Here is a 17,179-nt window from a genome sequence, read left to right as displayed (position 1 = left end):
TGTAAGGCAGGTGTTTATGCCACCGAGCTAAATCCTGGGCCCTGCATAGCAAAATTCTTTTTTTTTGTCTTTTTCGTTTTTATCAGTACCAGGGATCGAACTCACGACTGCCTGCTTACAAAGCAGGCACTTATGCTGCTGAGCTAAATCCCCAGCCCCATAGCAAAATTCTTAAGAATGAGCAAATGAACAAAACAACCAACCACAGATTTTGGTTACAGTGCTAAGAACACAGAATCAACTACTGTAGATACTATCGTGTACCCAACTCTAAGCATTCAAAGAAATGCACAAGGATCCAGTCTCTGACTATAAATTGCTTAAAATCAGACCAATGCAAAAATCAGACACAATTAAGAATACCTGAAATAGGGGCTGGGGATTTAGCTCAGCGGCATAAGCGCCTGCCTTGCAAGCAGGCAGTCGTGAATTCGATCCCTGGTATTGATAAAAACGAAAAAGACAAAAAAAAAAAAAAAAAAAAAGAATACCTGAAATGAACTTTTATTGTATTTTATTTTTTTGTCATTTTTGAACAGGGTCTCACCATGCAGTTCAGGGCAGCCTTGGGTTTACTTTGTAACCCACGCTGGACTTGAACTTGCAGTGATTCTCCTGCCTCAGTCTCCTGAGTGCTGGGATCACAGGAGGGCACCACCATGTTTGGCTCTGAAATGAACTTTTAAATTTGATTACAATTCAAAGAGAAGATGAGTGGGGGCTAGAGTATGGACCTCACCGTAAGGCTGGATGTCAGTAGAGCAAAGCATCAAAAATGGAATATGGTAATTCCGTAAGTACTACAAAACTACAGACTCCAAACTGCTCACAAAGCATTTCTTCACATAACAGTACCTAATTCAGCCATTAATCTGTCAGTGATTTCACCACCTTCACTAAGACTATATTCAACAGAAGCAATCTCTGCTACCAATCACCCCTAGCATAGTCTTCCTCAACTTTCCTCCAAAAAAAGGATCTGGTCCTCCTCCTAATCCAGGCCAAGGCCAACCCTGCAGTATAATCCTTGATCCATTCCCGCCTACTTCTTCAGCCATTTCATTCTGCAGGGGAGGCTGGACTTCACAGTAATTATGAGCAAGGGCCCTGAAATAATCCAGGGTCAATTCAAATCTTTTATTCAAAACCTGCTTCAGCCAGGCATGGTGGCACATGCCTATAATTCCAGCTTTGTGGGAAACTGAGGCAGGAGAAATACAAGTATGAGGCCAGCCTACACAAAAGACTCTGTCTCAAAATACAATTTAAAAAATAGTAGGCAACCCACTCGGGATCCCTTCTGCCTCTCTACCAGACAGAAGCTTTCCTTCTCTCAATAAATATTATTCTGCTCTTAAAAGAAAATTTTAATAATAATGCTGGGGATGTATCTCAGCATTCTCTGGGTTAATATGCCCAATACCAAAAAACCAAGCCAAAACAACAAAAAAAAACCCAACACCTGGTTCAACTACTTGCTTTGTGACCTTGAGTAAATATAGTAGAACTACATACATTTAATTGCATGCACAAAATTAAGATGTTAATAAAAGCATACCCTTACTCCACCGACACTAGTCATTACCACCAGCCCACACATACCTTCCTTCCTCATGTCACTCCACGGCCCTGGCCTTCAATCCCAGTCTCTATTCGGCCCTCTTGGTACAGAGGTCCCTAGGATTCCACTGTACAACCACTTATCTCTTTACCCCATAAACCAAATCAATGCTTCTTTTAGTGTCCACCGAATCTGCAGTCATTTCTCAAATCCCTCTCAATAATACAGATTTCTTCCTTTTACCTCTCTGAGTTGTTTATAAAACTGCCCACCTAGCCACTGCTTCCTGGATATCCGATAACCTTTTCTTCTTCTCTTTCTTCCTTTTTTTATTTTCAGTACTGGGGTTCAAATCCAGATGCCCTGCCACTCAGCTACATGCCTAGCCCCTCTTTGTTTTCCATTTTATTTTGAGACAGAGTATCACTAAATTGCCCAGGTAAGACTCAAACTGGTCTCCCCCTCCCTTAGCTTCCCTAAATCCTGGGATTACTGGGTACTGAACTCAGCTAAATCCTTCATGATGGCCTCCATGTGTGTATGCCATCTTTGTGGGTAAGCCACCAAATATCCATCCAATCACCCAGGCAGAAACCTGCACTTCTTGTCACTGATATTTCCCTGACTCTAGCTGCATGGAACAGTGGCTAAGAGCATGGGTAGGTCCTGGACACAACAATAAGACCTAGGTGGACTAAGACTTCCCTTCCTTTCCTAGTTTTTTTTTCTGTAAAACAGTGATGACAACAGGCCCCAGTTGCTGTAGGCCAAACACAACTACAGCTCACAGAACAGGACCCAGGCACCTTCAGTAAAATCTCAGGTGCTGCAGCCATTCCTGCTTTTTCTTAAACTTTAATATGAACATGTCCACCAATTATGTCACCTAAATTTCTCTCTCACAGACATATGCTTCTTGTCATCTGTATCACCAAGATCTTTGCTCAAACCCTTTTTACCTCTCATCTATACAGCAGCAATCTCTCATCTACACAGCAGCAATCTAAGTGGTCTTCTGCCATGTATCCTGTACTGAACATAATTCACAAAATGATCAGTGATTTACTCAAACACATCTATTTACTGGTGACCTATCCCCATGACAATGATCTACCTTACTAATGATAAAGCCCAAAGCTGACCAGGTCCCCTTCTCCATCCATTTAAAAATATTTAATGAGCTTTTAGAACCTATAAGACTGAGTGAAAACTGTTTTTTATGAGTAGAAAATTTTATTGGGGAATAGAACAGCTTCTGAGAGACAGAAGGGATTCTAAACAGGTTGCCAACAAGTCTATTTGTCTGACAAAGTTTTATAGCACCAAGTCACAAATTATAAACAGCCAGTAAGATTACAAGTTTAGTCATTTAGCTAATATTGATCCAATGCATATGGATGACATCATTAAACTTGGTCAATAATCTATGGTTTTGGTCTTGTCTTTAGTCTTAGTAGATGGCAGACAATGGTTTATTCACATGGAAAGACTCAAAAGGGTGGTACCCATAATCTCAAGCTTTCTTAGCGAACAGTATAAATCTGGGCATTGTGACTGTAATCCTCAGGTGCACTTCCAGCCAGTTTTTGATGCATTCTCATCTTTTGCACTGACTCCTTCAAGAGCCTAGTCCTGTCTGACTGCCTGTATTTCTAGCCAATTTATGTCTATAATATTGCCCCTCTGAAGAGCTAATCCTACCTGCAGTTAGGGAAAAGGGGGCGTAGTTTCACTTCAAGCTGAGAGGAATCAGTGTAAGGGAGATAGCAGTCAGAAGCCTTCTCCAGAGAGCTCTTCGAATGGGCCTTGGCTACAAGTCACATTGAGGTTTAGCAGTTATGAAAGAGTTCATAAGGTCCATCTAGTAGATATAAGTAAAAGGAGTCTGGCACACTTGTTGCTGGTTCCATCTGCAGGATCACTTGGGACTGAGTAAAAATTTACAGTGGATTCTCCAGAAGGTCCTCCTAACACAGTCTTGACCTGAAACCTGCCCTACCCCCACCATGTTGGCTCTCATACTGTAAAAACACCACAGTGCTTGTTATACCATTTTTGCCCTGCTGATGGGCTTTTGTGCCAACATTCATGTTCCCCACCTAAAACAGCTCCTCAAACTTGATGCAACATTCTTTATTCTTTAAGATCTACTCAGAATATCCATGGCACCTTCTTGATACAATGACCCAAGTCACGTAACCTGCACACTGGTTTCTAGAAAAATTGAGAAGGAAACAAACTTTCAGCATGTTTCTATCTCTAGCACCTAGCAGACTACAAAGTACCCAGCAGGTACGCTCAGATGCTTGCTCAATACAAACTCAAAGTTCTCAGGAAGATCAACATCATCATTTTAGAGAGGAGCAAACTAAATTTGAGAGGTTAAGTCCTTTGTTCAGTTTGAAGAGCTAGGATTTGAGCCCAAGTCTGCATAATTCCAAAACCTTGGTACTATGCAGCACTGTTTCCCTAGGGTGTTCATAGTCAGGGAAATTGCAGATGGGAAAACCATCATGGGGTGTTCATGAATGGTTAATTTATCTGAGGGAGTCAGGATGAATAAATTAACTAGAAGCAGGTTACGTGAAGCCAGCAGTGGTCAACTCTCCCTATCAGACTCACCAGAGAATTCATTAACTCTATTTTTAAACTAACTTCTTGGATGTCCTAAAGTACACACAGCTGGAGCCAGGCATGGTTGCGCATGCCTGTAATCCCAGTGCTCAGGAGGTTGAGGCAGGTGGATGATTCCAAGTTTGAGCCCAAGTTACAAACAAAATGAGTTCAAGGCCAGCCTGAACTGCATAGTGAGGCCTTATCTCAAAAAGAAGAAAGAAAGAACGAATGAACAGTTGAGGTTGAAGATCACCTTGTTAGGCAGGAGAAAGGCACTGTGGCCCTGCAAATGAAGTGGTAAGGGACAGCGATCAGCTTGTTCAATGGGCAACAGTCATCACTGTTCCATGTGATATTAGAACCTTATCACACGTTTCACTGTATGATCACCCTCCATTCACATATTCCCACAACTAAGTGAGAAAGTCAGTATTTCTATTGTTTCTTTTTCTTCCTTTTTTTTTTTTTTTTTTTTTTTTTTTGGTAATGGGGACTGAACTCAGTATGTTCACATTGAGCTAGTTCCCACTCCTTTTTGAGACAGGGTTTTTCTAAATTGCCCAAAATAGACTTTAATCTGCAATCCTCTTATTTTAGGGTGTCAGGTATATATGGCTGATTTTTTTTTTTTTTTTAATATTTTGAAACAAGGTCACACTAAATTGCCCAGGCTGGTTTCAAACTTGAGATCCTTCTGTCCCAGGCTTCCAAACAGATGGGACTACAGATATGCATTACAATACCTAGCCCCCATGGAGTTTTATGTTTCCAAGCCAACTGCTATCAGTACAGTATTCTACTTAAACTCTCTTACCCTTTTCAAATGTTCCTCTTTGAATGAGGTGCTTTGACCTCTAGAGGGCAGTGTGATCAGAAAAATGCACCCTGTCCCCTGGCAGCTAGATTTCAAGAATATTTTTCCTTAGATTTTTTTTTTTCTTTTTAGTATGGGGAATTAAACTCAGGACCTTGTGCTTTTTAAAATGCAACTTAAAGAAAGCTTGGAATGCAGCTCAGCAGCACAGTTCCTGCCTGGCAAGCATGAGGCTCAGAGTTCAATTCCGTGTACCAAAAGAAAAAAAAAAAAATTAAATTGGGGGCTGTAAAATAAAGTAAACCAACTATCATTTCTTTTTTTTCCATATATCAGGAGATAAACACGTGTGTGTGAGAGACAGACAGACAGAGGACTGAATTCAAGGCCACATACTGAACTGCATCCCCATTCCTTTTTGTTTTACTTTGAGACAGCCCTCACTAAATTGCCCGATTTTGCCTTGAACTTATAATCCTTACTGCCCTGGTCTCTCAAAAATTATAGGAAATGCACACTATCCTCAGCTTGAAGTAGGATTTTTTTTTAGTAAAAAGAATACTTTCAACAAAAAAGGAGAATACTTTCAACCAGACATAGTGGTACACACTTGTTAACTCAGCACTCAGGAGGCTGAGGCAGGATTGCTGTGAGTTTGAGGTCAGCCTAGGCTACAGAGCAAGAACCTGTTTAAAACAAAAACAAAGGGCTGGAGATTTAGCTCAGCAGCATAAGCGCCTGCCTTGCAAGCGCACAGCTGTGAATTCGATCCCCAGTACAAAAACAAAAAACCCAACCCTTCCAGATCTTCCTGGACACCCATATAAAGAGTGTTAAGTTTTTCATTAATATCCTGATTGTCTAGTGGCTAAGAAAATAAATAAGCAAGTAAACAAGCTATCTGGGTCACTTGGGCTTCACTGTATTTTCAGTTAGTTATTCAGATGACTTTTATGGCCAGATTGGAAAACCATTTCTCTAATCCTTACAACCACTTTCCTAAGGGAGAGATTACTAACTCAATTTTACAAACTTACAAGCTCAGTGTGGTGACCTTGAGCCTACACTGTCATCCAGCCAGAATGTGGTACAGTTGGAATTCAAAGCTAGTGCCAGCGCTGTCAATCTCCACAGGCTATAGTTCCCCACTAACTACAGCTTGCTTTCTCAGCACAAGTAGGAAATCACAAAATGGGCAGAGCAAAGAGAAGGGCAGTGATAGGGCAAAGGCACACCTGTTCATGATCCAGCATGGTCAGTCCTTTCACTCCTGCCAAGATGAGATTCTTGGCAATTTCAGCTCCAAGTCCTTTCATGCCGACAAGAAGCACACGGGAGGCCCGAAGCCTGTTAAGGGAGACACTGTTAACCTGATGATACACAACAGTAGTGTGTGCTAAATCACAGAACAAAGTAACAGGGAACTAATTCTGGTTTCACAGAATGCCTAGGCTGATCTCAGACTCACAGCAGTCCTGTCTAACCTCCTGAGTACCACACACACCAGGGTGGAAGTGAGGTCTGACAGTCTCAAACCTACTAAACAGATACATTCCAACTCATCCCACACAAGTTCACAGGTACTGGGCTAGCATAATGAAATACAGTGATAATGTAAATATAACAGCCCCTCTCTCCTGGAAAGGAGGAGGACAGATAAACACATGCCAACTAGCACCAGGTATGGTAGTGCAATTTGTAATCCCATAGGCACAAGAACCACAAATTCCTGCCTGGTCTGAGCAACTTAGCAAGACCCTGTCTCAAAAGGAAGGAAACAGTTCAGTATGTAGGTCCTGAATTCAATTCCAAGTACTGGCCAAAAACAAAACAAAACAAAACAAAAACAAAAGTGATGAAAATTGAGCACGATAGAAATCAAGGATGAGAGAGAATCTGGGGGTTGTTTTGTTTCACGTTGTCTTTTTTTTTTTTTTTTTTTTTGTCTTTTGAGACTGGGTCTCTTCTACGCAGTTCAGGCTAACCTTGAGCTCTCTTTGTATTATAGGCTGGTCTCAAACTCGCAATGATCCTCCTGCCTCAGCCTCCCCAGTGTTGGGATTACAGGCGTAAACCACCACCCAGTTCATTTTGTCTTTTTTTTGCGACAGGGTCTCACTGTGTAGTCCAAGCTAGCCTTGAACATACTATGTAGCCTAGACTGGCCTCATACTCAGAGCAAACATGAACTCCTCCTGCCTCAGTCGCCTGAGTGCTGTGATTACAGGCATGCACCACCAGGCCCAGCATACAGGATAAATTTTTACAGTGATCATGAAAATAAAACTCCCTTTCTGAGAAAGTCTTACTTGAATAAAAATCTAAATAAAGGTCAAACACAAATATCTGGGAGCAGAGTATCCCAGCTAGCAAAGCAAGAAGCATAGAAACCTGAAGCACAGAAATACACTAGCATATTTCAGAGACAGGAGGACAGACAGGAAGACCTGTGCACAAAGGGAAGAATGATAGGAATCAAAGTTGTAGGCAGACCCTGGGGCCATCTCATAAAGGCTCTTACAGGGACTGGAAGGGTTCTGGACTTTTTCTGACCATAATGGGAAGCCATGGATGAGGAAGGTTTCACACTTAAGGTAAGAGAAGACAGATGGCAGAGCACAAACCGGTGAGATAGCCAAAGAGGTAGTAAGAGAGGATACTATTTATACTATTAACACAGAAGCAAAACACATGACACCATGAAAACAGGGTGTACACGGGTAATATTTAGCTCTTTTAAATCTGTAGAGCAACAGATGAGGCTAAGAATAAGGCAGTTAGAGAAAGGCTATCCTAAGACTCCAAAGTCACAGGGAAGCAGCATAGGTTCACGATATCTGAAATCTCTTGAATCAGAAATGTTTCAGAAGCATACTTTTTCAGATTAGAAAAAGGAAATATAAACTTTACATCAGTATAAGACAACCTCATCAGGATCTTAGCCAGTATCTTCTAATTAAAACCACTAATCATTCTGCAGAACATGTATGATTATTTTCACTGAAAAATATTACTAAGAATGTAGAACAGTATCACACAAATTTACGGTCTGCTAGCCAGTGAAGCTGCTACCAAAAAAAGGTTTTCTTAGGGCCAGGGATATAGCTCAATGGTACAAGCACCTCGCTGGCTAACACAAGGTCCTGAGTTTGATTCCTGGTACCTCCTCCCCGCAAAAAACAAGTTTTCTTTTCGGTACAGAGTCTCACTATGTAGTTCAGGCTGGTCTTAAACTCACTGTGTAACAGAAATGTCTGCAGTATATCCCTTTTGGGGCCAGGGTTTAGCTCAGCAGCGTAAGCGCCTGCCTAGCAAGTATAAGGTCATGAGTTCAATCCCTACTGAAAAAAAGTATATCCTGGGACTGGGGGTTTAGCTCAGCGGCATAAGTGCCTGCCTTGCAAGCAGGCGGTCATGAGTTCAATCCCTGATACCGATAAAAAAATGAAAAAGACAAAAAAAAAAAAAAAAGTATATCCTTTTTTTCTGAGTACTACTACATTAAAAAAAAAATAACAACAACAACACTTCTTTATTCATTCATCAGGGTATTTTTGTTTGGTGGGGTTTTTTTGGGTACCAGGGATCGGACTCATAACCTCATACTTGCCAGGCAGACACTTGTGCAACTAAGCTAAATCCCTGGCTCCATTCAACAGTTGATGGGCATTTGGGCTAGTTTTGAGATTTGGCTATTACAAACTGTGCTATTATAAACATGGGTATGCATATATCGCTATGGTATAATGCTTTTCATTCTTTCATGAAGATACCAAAGATGGTAATAGCTGTATCAAATGGAACCTTTAGTCCTAGTTTTTTTTTAGTAATCTCCAAATTCCACAATGATTGCACCAGTCTACACTCCCACCAACAATGAAGAAGGGTTCCTTTTTTTTTTTTTTTTTTTTTTTTTTTTTTTTGTATTTTTACTGGTACCAGGGATCGAACTCATGACCACACGCTTGCAAGGCAGGTGCGTATGCCACTGAGCTAAATCCCCAGCCCCCTGAAGGGTTCCTTTTCCCACAGCCTGGCCAGCATGCTATTGGTTGACTTCTTGGTAACAGTCATTCTTTCTGGGGTGACATGGAATCTCAGTATTGTTTTAATTTGCATCTCTTGAATGAGCAGTAAGGTTGAACATTCTTCCCCTTATTTATTTGCCATTTCTACTTCTTTATCTAGAAGTCTGTGTCAATTTCAGATGCCCATTTTTGGATTGGTTTGTTAAATTTGCACAGTATGGGGAGGCAGGAGGACACTATGAATTCAAAGCCAGCCTGAGCTACATGGTGAGTTCAAGGCCAGTCTGAACTACACAGTGAGACCCTAGCTCAAAAAAAAAGGTGGTAGGATTTTTGAGTTGTTTATATATTCTAGGTATTAGTCCTTTGTCTAAAGAACAGCTCAGACAAGTTTTTCTCACTCTGTGGGTTGTCTCTTTACTCTGTTGGTTGTTTCTTTTGCTGTTCAAAAGCTTTTGAAACCAGACACAGTGGCTCAAGTCTGTAATCCTAGCACTTGGAAGGCTGGGGCAGGAGGATCACTGTCTTTTTCGTTTTTCGTTTTTCCCGGTACCGGGGATCGAACTCACGACTACTTGCTTGCAAGGTAGGCACTTATGCCGCTGAGCTAAATCCCCAGCCCCCTGTAGGATCAGTGTCAGTTCGAGGATTGCCTAGCTTGAACTACATAGTGAGTTTCTGTTTCAAAAAAACCAACAGCAACAACTTTTTAGTAAGATGAAATCCCACATGTTGATTTTTTGTGGTAACTCCTGAGTGATCAGTGTTCTGTTCATAAAGTATTCACCTACACTTATATCCTAAAGAGTTCTATCAACTCTCTTCTAGCAGATGTGGTGTTTCTGTTTTAATATTTGTTTATTCTGATACCAGGAACAGAACTAAGGACTTGTGCTTGCCAAGCAGGCACTGTGCCACTGAGCTATAGCCCCAGGCCTGTTTTAATATCCATCTATTTTGGTACTAGGACCTTGCACTTACCAGGCAGGTGCCGTGCCATTGAGGTACATCCCCAGCCTCTGTTTTAATATTTAAATCTCTGATCCACTTTGATTTTAGTTTAGTGTATGGTGAGAGACATGGGTCTGGTTCAGCATGTGAAAAGCCAGTTTTTCCAGCACCATTTATTAGATGTTATCTTTCTTCCAGTAAAGGTCTTTGGCCTTTTGTGGAAGACAAAGTGACTGAATGTATTTGGAGTTGTTTCTGCATCACCTAGTCTGTTCTAATGACCCTAAGTCTGTTTTTCCCCCCAATATCAAGCTGTTTCTATCACAGTCACTTTGTAGTATAATTGCAAATCAGGGATTGTGATGCCCCCTGCCTTGCCTTTCTTTGCTTTCCTAGGTCTCCTCTGGTTCCAAATGAATTTTACGAATGTTTCCTCTAATTCTGTGAGGTAGGTTAATGGTATTTTGATCAGGATTGCCATCATATCTGTATAATCTTGGGAGTATGGCCATTTTCACTATGTTTGCTCTTCCATCCAAGATCACTGGATATCATTCCATTTTCTGATATCCTTTTGGGGTCTCCTTTTTCAGAGTACTATAGTTTTCAATGTAAAGATCTTTTACTTACTTTTGATTCCTAAGTATTTCATTCTTTTGGACCTTAATGTGAAAGGTGTGATTTCCTTAATTCCTGTCTTAGTGAGTTTGTTATTTGTGTACAATGCAGTACTACTCAGCCATAAATAAGGATAAAATTGAGACACTGCCAACTGAATAAATGGATGCATCCTGAGACCATACTCTATTTTTTTTTTTTTTTTGTCTTTTAGTCACTGAAATTTTCACTCTATTGCCTTGATTATAAAATACTGCTAGGCAACAGGTGTGTAATATGCATGAGTTAATGAGATTTAAGGTGCTGCATTGCTCCCTTTGGAGAGGACACAAACCAAGGAATGCAGTCAGCCTGCAATCACCAGAAAAATCAGTTTTTCCCCAAAAGCCTCCACAGGGAGCATACACCTAGTGACATTGAGTTTAGCACAGTGAACTGATTTCACACCTCTGACCTCCAGAACAGCAAGAGAATAGTCTGTGTTGTTTTACAGTAGTCAGTTTGTAGTGATTTGTCTCATTAGCAATATGAAAATATACTGACAAACAGAGCTATCAGGAACTTGCCCAAGATCACACAGCTACCACATGGCAAAAGCAGGTATCAACAGCTCAGACAGTATTACTTCAGAGCCTGCCTCTCAATATCAGAAATAAAATGTGTAGTCTTAAAGTCACATGATAGGTTGAGGCCAAGGAATCACAAGTTCAAGGCCAGCCAGGGCAATTTAGCAAGCACCTTAAATCTCCATACTCTTTCTCAAAATATAAAGCAGGTTAATATATATATATATATATATATATATATATATATATATATAACAGGTTGAGGAGGGTAACTCAGTGGTAGAGCACCCCTAGGTTCAAACTCCAGTGTGTCATGAAGAAGAAAATAATAAAAGGCTGGCTACTGTGTGGAGCAGAGTTAAGAACGATGAGGGAATGAATGGGTGTGGTGGTACAAATCTATAATCCCAGCACTAAGGGAAGTTGGTAAGGCAGGAGGGGTAGCTTCAAGTTTGAGGCTACCCTTGACGACATAGTGAGACCCTGACTCAAAAATAAAAAAGAAAAAGAGAAAAAGGATAAGAGCAGATTACTGAGGAGACAGTGACAGACATGATGTAGGGTGCCTGGGACTAAGAAATGAAGAAAAGTGGACGAAATAAGACTCAAAGCAGAGCCAATAGGACTTGCCAATGCATGGGATATGAACATAAAAAGACAAATATTAATAAAAAAAACTCTTGGATTTCTGGTCTGTGCCACCAGGTAAACAGTGGGGTCACCTACTAGGGTGAAAAAGGAAAAGAGATGCCTAAAATAGAGTAGGGAAGGGACACAGAATCTTAATTTTTATTTTAGGTTCTGAGAAAATAATATAATGCAGAAGTAGAAGAAAGAGGCAGAACTGCAGAAATATATGTGCACTGTTAGTCAAGTTTTCTAGAAAAAAACTAGTCAAATATACCAAACACTGAAAAGCCAAGTGAGATGACAGATACTGGACATGGCGGCGCACACTTCCTGAGGGAGGCTGAGGCACAAGAAGCACTGCAAATTCAAAGTCCACCTGGGCTACATAAAATGTCCACCATCTTCTCCATTTTACAGTCTCCCAACTTTTAGCCCTTCCATTTCATAAACGCTCCCAGAGTTCCACTATTCCACCTGGAGCTCTCTTAGAGGCCAGGTAAGGAGGATCTTACTTTGTCTGTACAGGGAATGAAATCACTGTCCTTCCTACTCTAGACAGCTGCTGTTAGTTGAAACAGATACAGGAACTTTTGTGTTTTATTTTGTTGCAATAGGGACTCTTACGTAGTCCAGGGCAGCCTTGAACCCACTATAGTCTGGACTGGCCCTATAGTCATGGTAACCCTCCCACCTCAGCCCCCCAAATTTCTAGGATTACAGACAAGCAGTACCTTGCTCACCGAGCACCACTGTTTTTGTCTCAAACTTATTCATGACCTCAACAGTCGACCAGAATCTTTACTTATTTATTTATTTATTTGGTCTTTTTCCTTTTTATCAGTACCAGAGATCGAACTCACGACTGCCTGCTTGCTAGGCAGGCCCTTTGCCGCTGAGCTAAATCTCCAGCTCCTAGAATCTTTAACTGTATTACTGCTCACTGTGCCTTTTTCTCCATACAGAATCATCCCTTTAAAACACAAATCACAATTTACTCCCACATTCAAACACTTCAACAGGTTTCCCAGCAGTTAGAATAAAGCTACTCTTTAACTCATTTGGCTCCTGCCGCCCTAGTTCTCTAATCTTCCAAGCAGCTCAGGCCTCAGGGATTTTGCAGTTACTGTTCCCTATGCTAGGAAGTTCTTCCAGGTGGCTGGATGGCTGGACAAACCTGAGGCTCAACATCACCTGTCAGAAGCCTTCTAGGCTGTCTAATCCTTTGACTCTCGCTCACAGGCTGCAAACACTGTTCAAGAAATACATGATTGATGTAATTCCAGCACTTGGAAGCTGAGACAGGCAGATCGCTGGGAGTTCAAGGTCAGCCTGAAATGCATAGAGACCCTGTCTCAAAAAGACAAAAAAAATTTAAAAATTTAAAAAACAGGGGCTGAGGATTCAGCTCAGTGGCATGAGCGCCTGCCTGGCGAGCACCAGTTTGTGAGTTCGATCCCTGATACCAAAAGAAAAAAAAGGAAAAAAAGAAATGCATGATTGAGCCAGGTACATGGACACAAGCCTGTAACTCCAGATAGGGGGGTAAGCAAAGAACACTACAAGTTCCGGTGCAATGTAGGCAATTTAATAGCTTGGTCAGATCTTGCCCCCCCCCCAATTTTTTTTTTTTTTTTTTTTTTTGTCTTTTTCATTTTTATCGGTACCGGGGATCCTACTCACGACTGCCTGCTTGCAAGGCAGGTACTTATGCCGCTGAGCTAAATCCCCAGCCCCGCCCCTCAAAATTTTTAAATAAATAAATAAATAAAGCTGGGCTATTGGTTAGTGATTGGCAGAATGCTTAAGCAGCAGGCTGGAAGCCCAAGGACCCCAAAAACGTAATCAATCGCATTTCTGAGATCTCATTCCCCACTTAACTGTACCGAACACCCAAGTGGCTTCTCCTGTGGGCTCTGTACACACCTCAAACCAAAGCACCCGTATCCTCTTTTGCTACCTATAGTCCTCTCAGATTCCCCTGGTCTCTCCAATCCTCAAAATCCACATTGTCATTCTGGCTCGGCCCCTAGGAGCCACAAAAAAACACTGCTCCCGCATCAGTTAGGGAGCCCGCCCCCCACCCCTGGAATGAATGAACCACTGTTCCTCCTCGCTTCCGGAGCCCGGTCCTCAGGTTCGAATCTTCTGCACTCTCAAGACCCCCCTTCCACCCTGTTCAGAGGCTTCCGACCCCTCCTACTCTACCCGCGACCACTCATCTTTCACGTCCTCCAGAAACACTCGCAGTCCATCCTCCAGCCCCATCAGGAGAGCCAGCCATAAAAATCCCGGCTCCGATATTCAAACCAGGCCTCCCGCCCCCTCACGCCCCGGGGCGCCTCCGACCGTCGCCCCCTCAAAAGCCCAGACGGTTTACGCCACTACGGCCCTGACCGTTTCTGAGCTTCCAATCCCCAGAGGCGGATCTGCCGATCATATTGTGCCGCCTCCTCCTCGCTGATGCCGCCACCGGCCTCCTCCTTCTCCACCATGGCGCCAGTTCTTGCTGCCGCTGCTCTCAAGTCTTCTAGCCAACAGTCTGCCGGCTCGCGCGCCTCCAACTGCCGCTAGCCGCGCGCCTAGACCCCGTCTGCGTCTGCGCAGGAGGCGGGGCCACGCCTGCTCAGACCGTGCTCCTCGGAATTTGGGATCACGTGGTCCTCCTGTGCCTCAAAGCCGGCACTACTCCCAGCCCTCTGTAAGGGGGTGGCGGGCGCTCCTATGGAAAGAATGTAAGTTCTGCAAATATTTATAGAGTTCCTGCTGAGATTCCAGCTGTGGAGGTGTGGTAAAATAAGGTTAAAAAAAAAAAAAACGGTAAACAAAGACCTACCCTTAAGGGGCTATTGAGGGAATTTTTTTTTTTTTTTTGTCTTTTTCCTTTTTATCGGTACCGGGGATCGAACTCGCGACTGTCTGCTTGTAAGGCAGGCGCTTATGCCGCTGAGCTAAATCCCCAGCCCCTATTGAGGGAAATTTAATTTTAAAAAAATGCCAGTTGTGGCATTTAATAAAAAAAAAAAAAAAGGCAGCACTTGGGAAGCTGAGGCAGGAGGACCACTCGAAGTCCAAAGACAGCTTAGACTACACAGTGAATTTCAAGGTCAGCCTGCACTACATAATGAAATCCGGTCTCAAAAAACCAAACCTAAATAAATTTAGGATTCCTCTGCTTTGTAAATTCAAAAGTGGCCAATGAAGAAGCGAGACAGTTAAACGGTTTATAAAACTTTAAGCTCTCTCAAACTTTTACTAGTGTGGAGGAAGGGAAAGGGAAAAAGAAAAAAAAAGAGAGAGATATGGCCAGGAAAAGCAACACCCACAAGACGGAAAAAAAGACTGTAATTTTTTTTTTTTTTTTTTTTTTTTTTTTTTTTGTCTTTTTGAGACAAGGTCTCAATATGCAGTTCAGGCTGGCTTTGGGCTCACTTTATAGCCTGGGCTGTTCTCAAATTCGCAATGATTCTCCTGGCTAAGGATTACAGGCATGCTCCACCACACCTGGCTGAGACTCAACCTGGAAAATTTGAACTCAACCTCGAGACTCAGTGACTTGGTGAGGCCTGCTGAAATTAAAAATTAAAAATTAACTTCCGGGGGCTGGGGGTTTAGGTCAGCTGCGAAAGCGCCTGTCTTGCAAGCAGGCAGTCGTGAGTTCGATCCCTGGTACCGATAAAAACGAAAGACCAAAAAAAAAAAAAATTTGACTTCCGGCCCCCTGGTTGGAGGGAAAGACGCTGGGAACACGTGGTTGGCTGTTGCCCACCATCTCCCACTGCCACCTGTTCCTTGGTCCTGCATTCACTTGTTGCGAAATTGCTCACTGGGCTGATGTGACACGAGCGCATCAAGGCGACATGGGCAAGGCTATAGAGATGCGGGGCTACATCAAGAAACTCATCAACTCTGGAAAAATGGGAAACACCAACAAATGAGCCGTGAGCATGGCTGACTTCTGTATTATAGAGAAAAACTTGATTCCAAAGCTGTTTACAGTACTGGCCCCTTGGTACCAAGGTCAGAATGGGGGTTACACAAGGATGGTGCAGGTTCCAAATCGAAACAAGCAGGATCGGGCAAAAATGGCAGTCATCAAATACAAAGGGAATTGCCTCCCATCCCAGCGAGACAGCAGCCTAGTACTTACACACTTTTAAACCAGCTGCTGCAGGGGCTTTGGCAGGACCTGCCTAAGAACCAAGAAGCAAGTGTCCACAGCACCCATGCAGCTCGAACACCAAGACTTTAGCTGGAACTGGAGTCTGTGGCTCACTTCAGTGACCGTGCTGACTGGCTTTTGGAGTTCTTTTTATGTCTGAGAAAGAACTGGAGCTAAAGTTGTAAAATGGACTGTTTTAAGGGGACCCAGAATCTTTTGGGGACCGAGATGAACCTCTCTTTGCCCAAAAGATAAGATTCCTTACCATGAAAAAGAAGAAGAAAAATAGAAAAACTGGGACTGGGATTTAGCTCAGCAGCTTAAGTGCCTGCCTTGCAAGTGCAAGGTTATGATTTTGATCCCCACTACCCCCCCAAAAAAAAAGAAAAAGAAAAAATAAAATAACTGGGGATGTGACTCAGTGTAAAGCCCTGAGTTCAATCACCAGTATGGAAGGAAAAACAAAATTCTGGTGGAATGGCGCTCACCTGTAATCTTGACACTGCAGGCTGAGGCAAAAGGGTCCCTCCCTCTCTATGTTCATCAGGGCCAGCCTGAATTCTATATGGAGACTCTACACTGCAGATAATGTGGAGATACCTGTGAGCCAGCAGGAAGGCCTGGGATTTGTGCTCAGTCCCTCCATTCTGGAAGCAGGCTGACACCAGCAAGGGAGCAGGAAGAGTAGGAGCAGCAGAGGCAGAGGCTCCAGTACGCCTCTCTCCTTCTCATCCTGTAACAAGGGAGGCCTGGCATTCCTGGAGGCTGGAAGGGCTTCACTGGCTGAGAATAGGAATTCTCTTCACCAGGATATGGATACTGTTCAATCACCAGGAACACAGAGTTTATTACCATTGGGTTGGACAATGCAGGGAAAGCTACCATCCCTGACCACTTTTTATGAATGAAGTTGTGTGTACATCCCCGCAATAGGAAAATGTAATAGAGATAGTGATAAGTAATACATGTTCCCCAATGTGAGATATTGGTGGCCATGACCTCTTCACATTGGAACCCTTACTAAACTAGTACAGAATTAGTAATATTTGTTGACAGTACAGACAGATTTCTGTAACTAGAGAACTCCACAGAACATTGGCTCATGAGCACATAAGGAAAGTTAGACTGCTGAATTTTGCTAATAAACAAAATGATAAAGAATGTATGACTAGTCAGGTATGGTGGTGCACGTCTGTAATCCCAGCACTCAGGAAGCTGAGGCAGGAGGATCACTGC

At 42.6% G+C, this 17,179-nt stretch overlaps 1 protein-coding gene across 2 annotated transcripts in view; it reads right to left on the bottom strand.

Moving 5' to 3' along the window:
- Sae1 (SUMO1 activating enzyme subunit 1) overlaps positions 1-14,381 on the bottom strand; it is a 62,909-nt gene extending 48,528 nt beyond the window's left edge. The window contains exons 1-2 of one of the 2 annotated variants that reach the window (XM_063252965.1): positions 14,179-14,381; positions 6,227-6,338 (exon numbers count right to left, since the gene is read on the bottom strand). In XM_063252965.1, coding sequence (XP_063109035.1) covers positions 6,227-6,338; positions 14,179-14,276 — 210 coding nt within the window. In that variant the 5' untranslated portion in view covers positions 14,277-14,381. The remainder of the gene's footprint in view (positions 1-6,226; positions 6,339-14,178) is intronic. The other variant, XM_013146929.3, reaches the window with a different exon arrangement.
- Positions 14,382-17,179: the final 2,798 nt, after the last annotated feature.

This window comes from Cavia porcellus, unplaced genomic scaffold, assembly GCF_034190915.1.
Source record: "Cavia porcellus strain 051 isolate PalLab524CR breed Dunkin Hartley unplaced genomic scaffold, mCavPor4.1 scaffold_7, whole genome shotgun sequence".
In the NCBI taxonomy this organism is placed as follows: domain Eukaryota; kingdom Metazoa; phylum Chordata; class Mammalia; order Rodentia; family Caviidae; genus Cavia; species Cavia porcellus.
The sequence above is the reverse complement of the archived record's forward strand: the minus strand, read 5'-3'. Positions and strand labels throughout refer to the sequence as shown.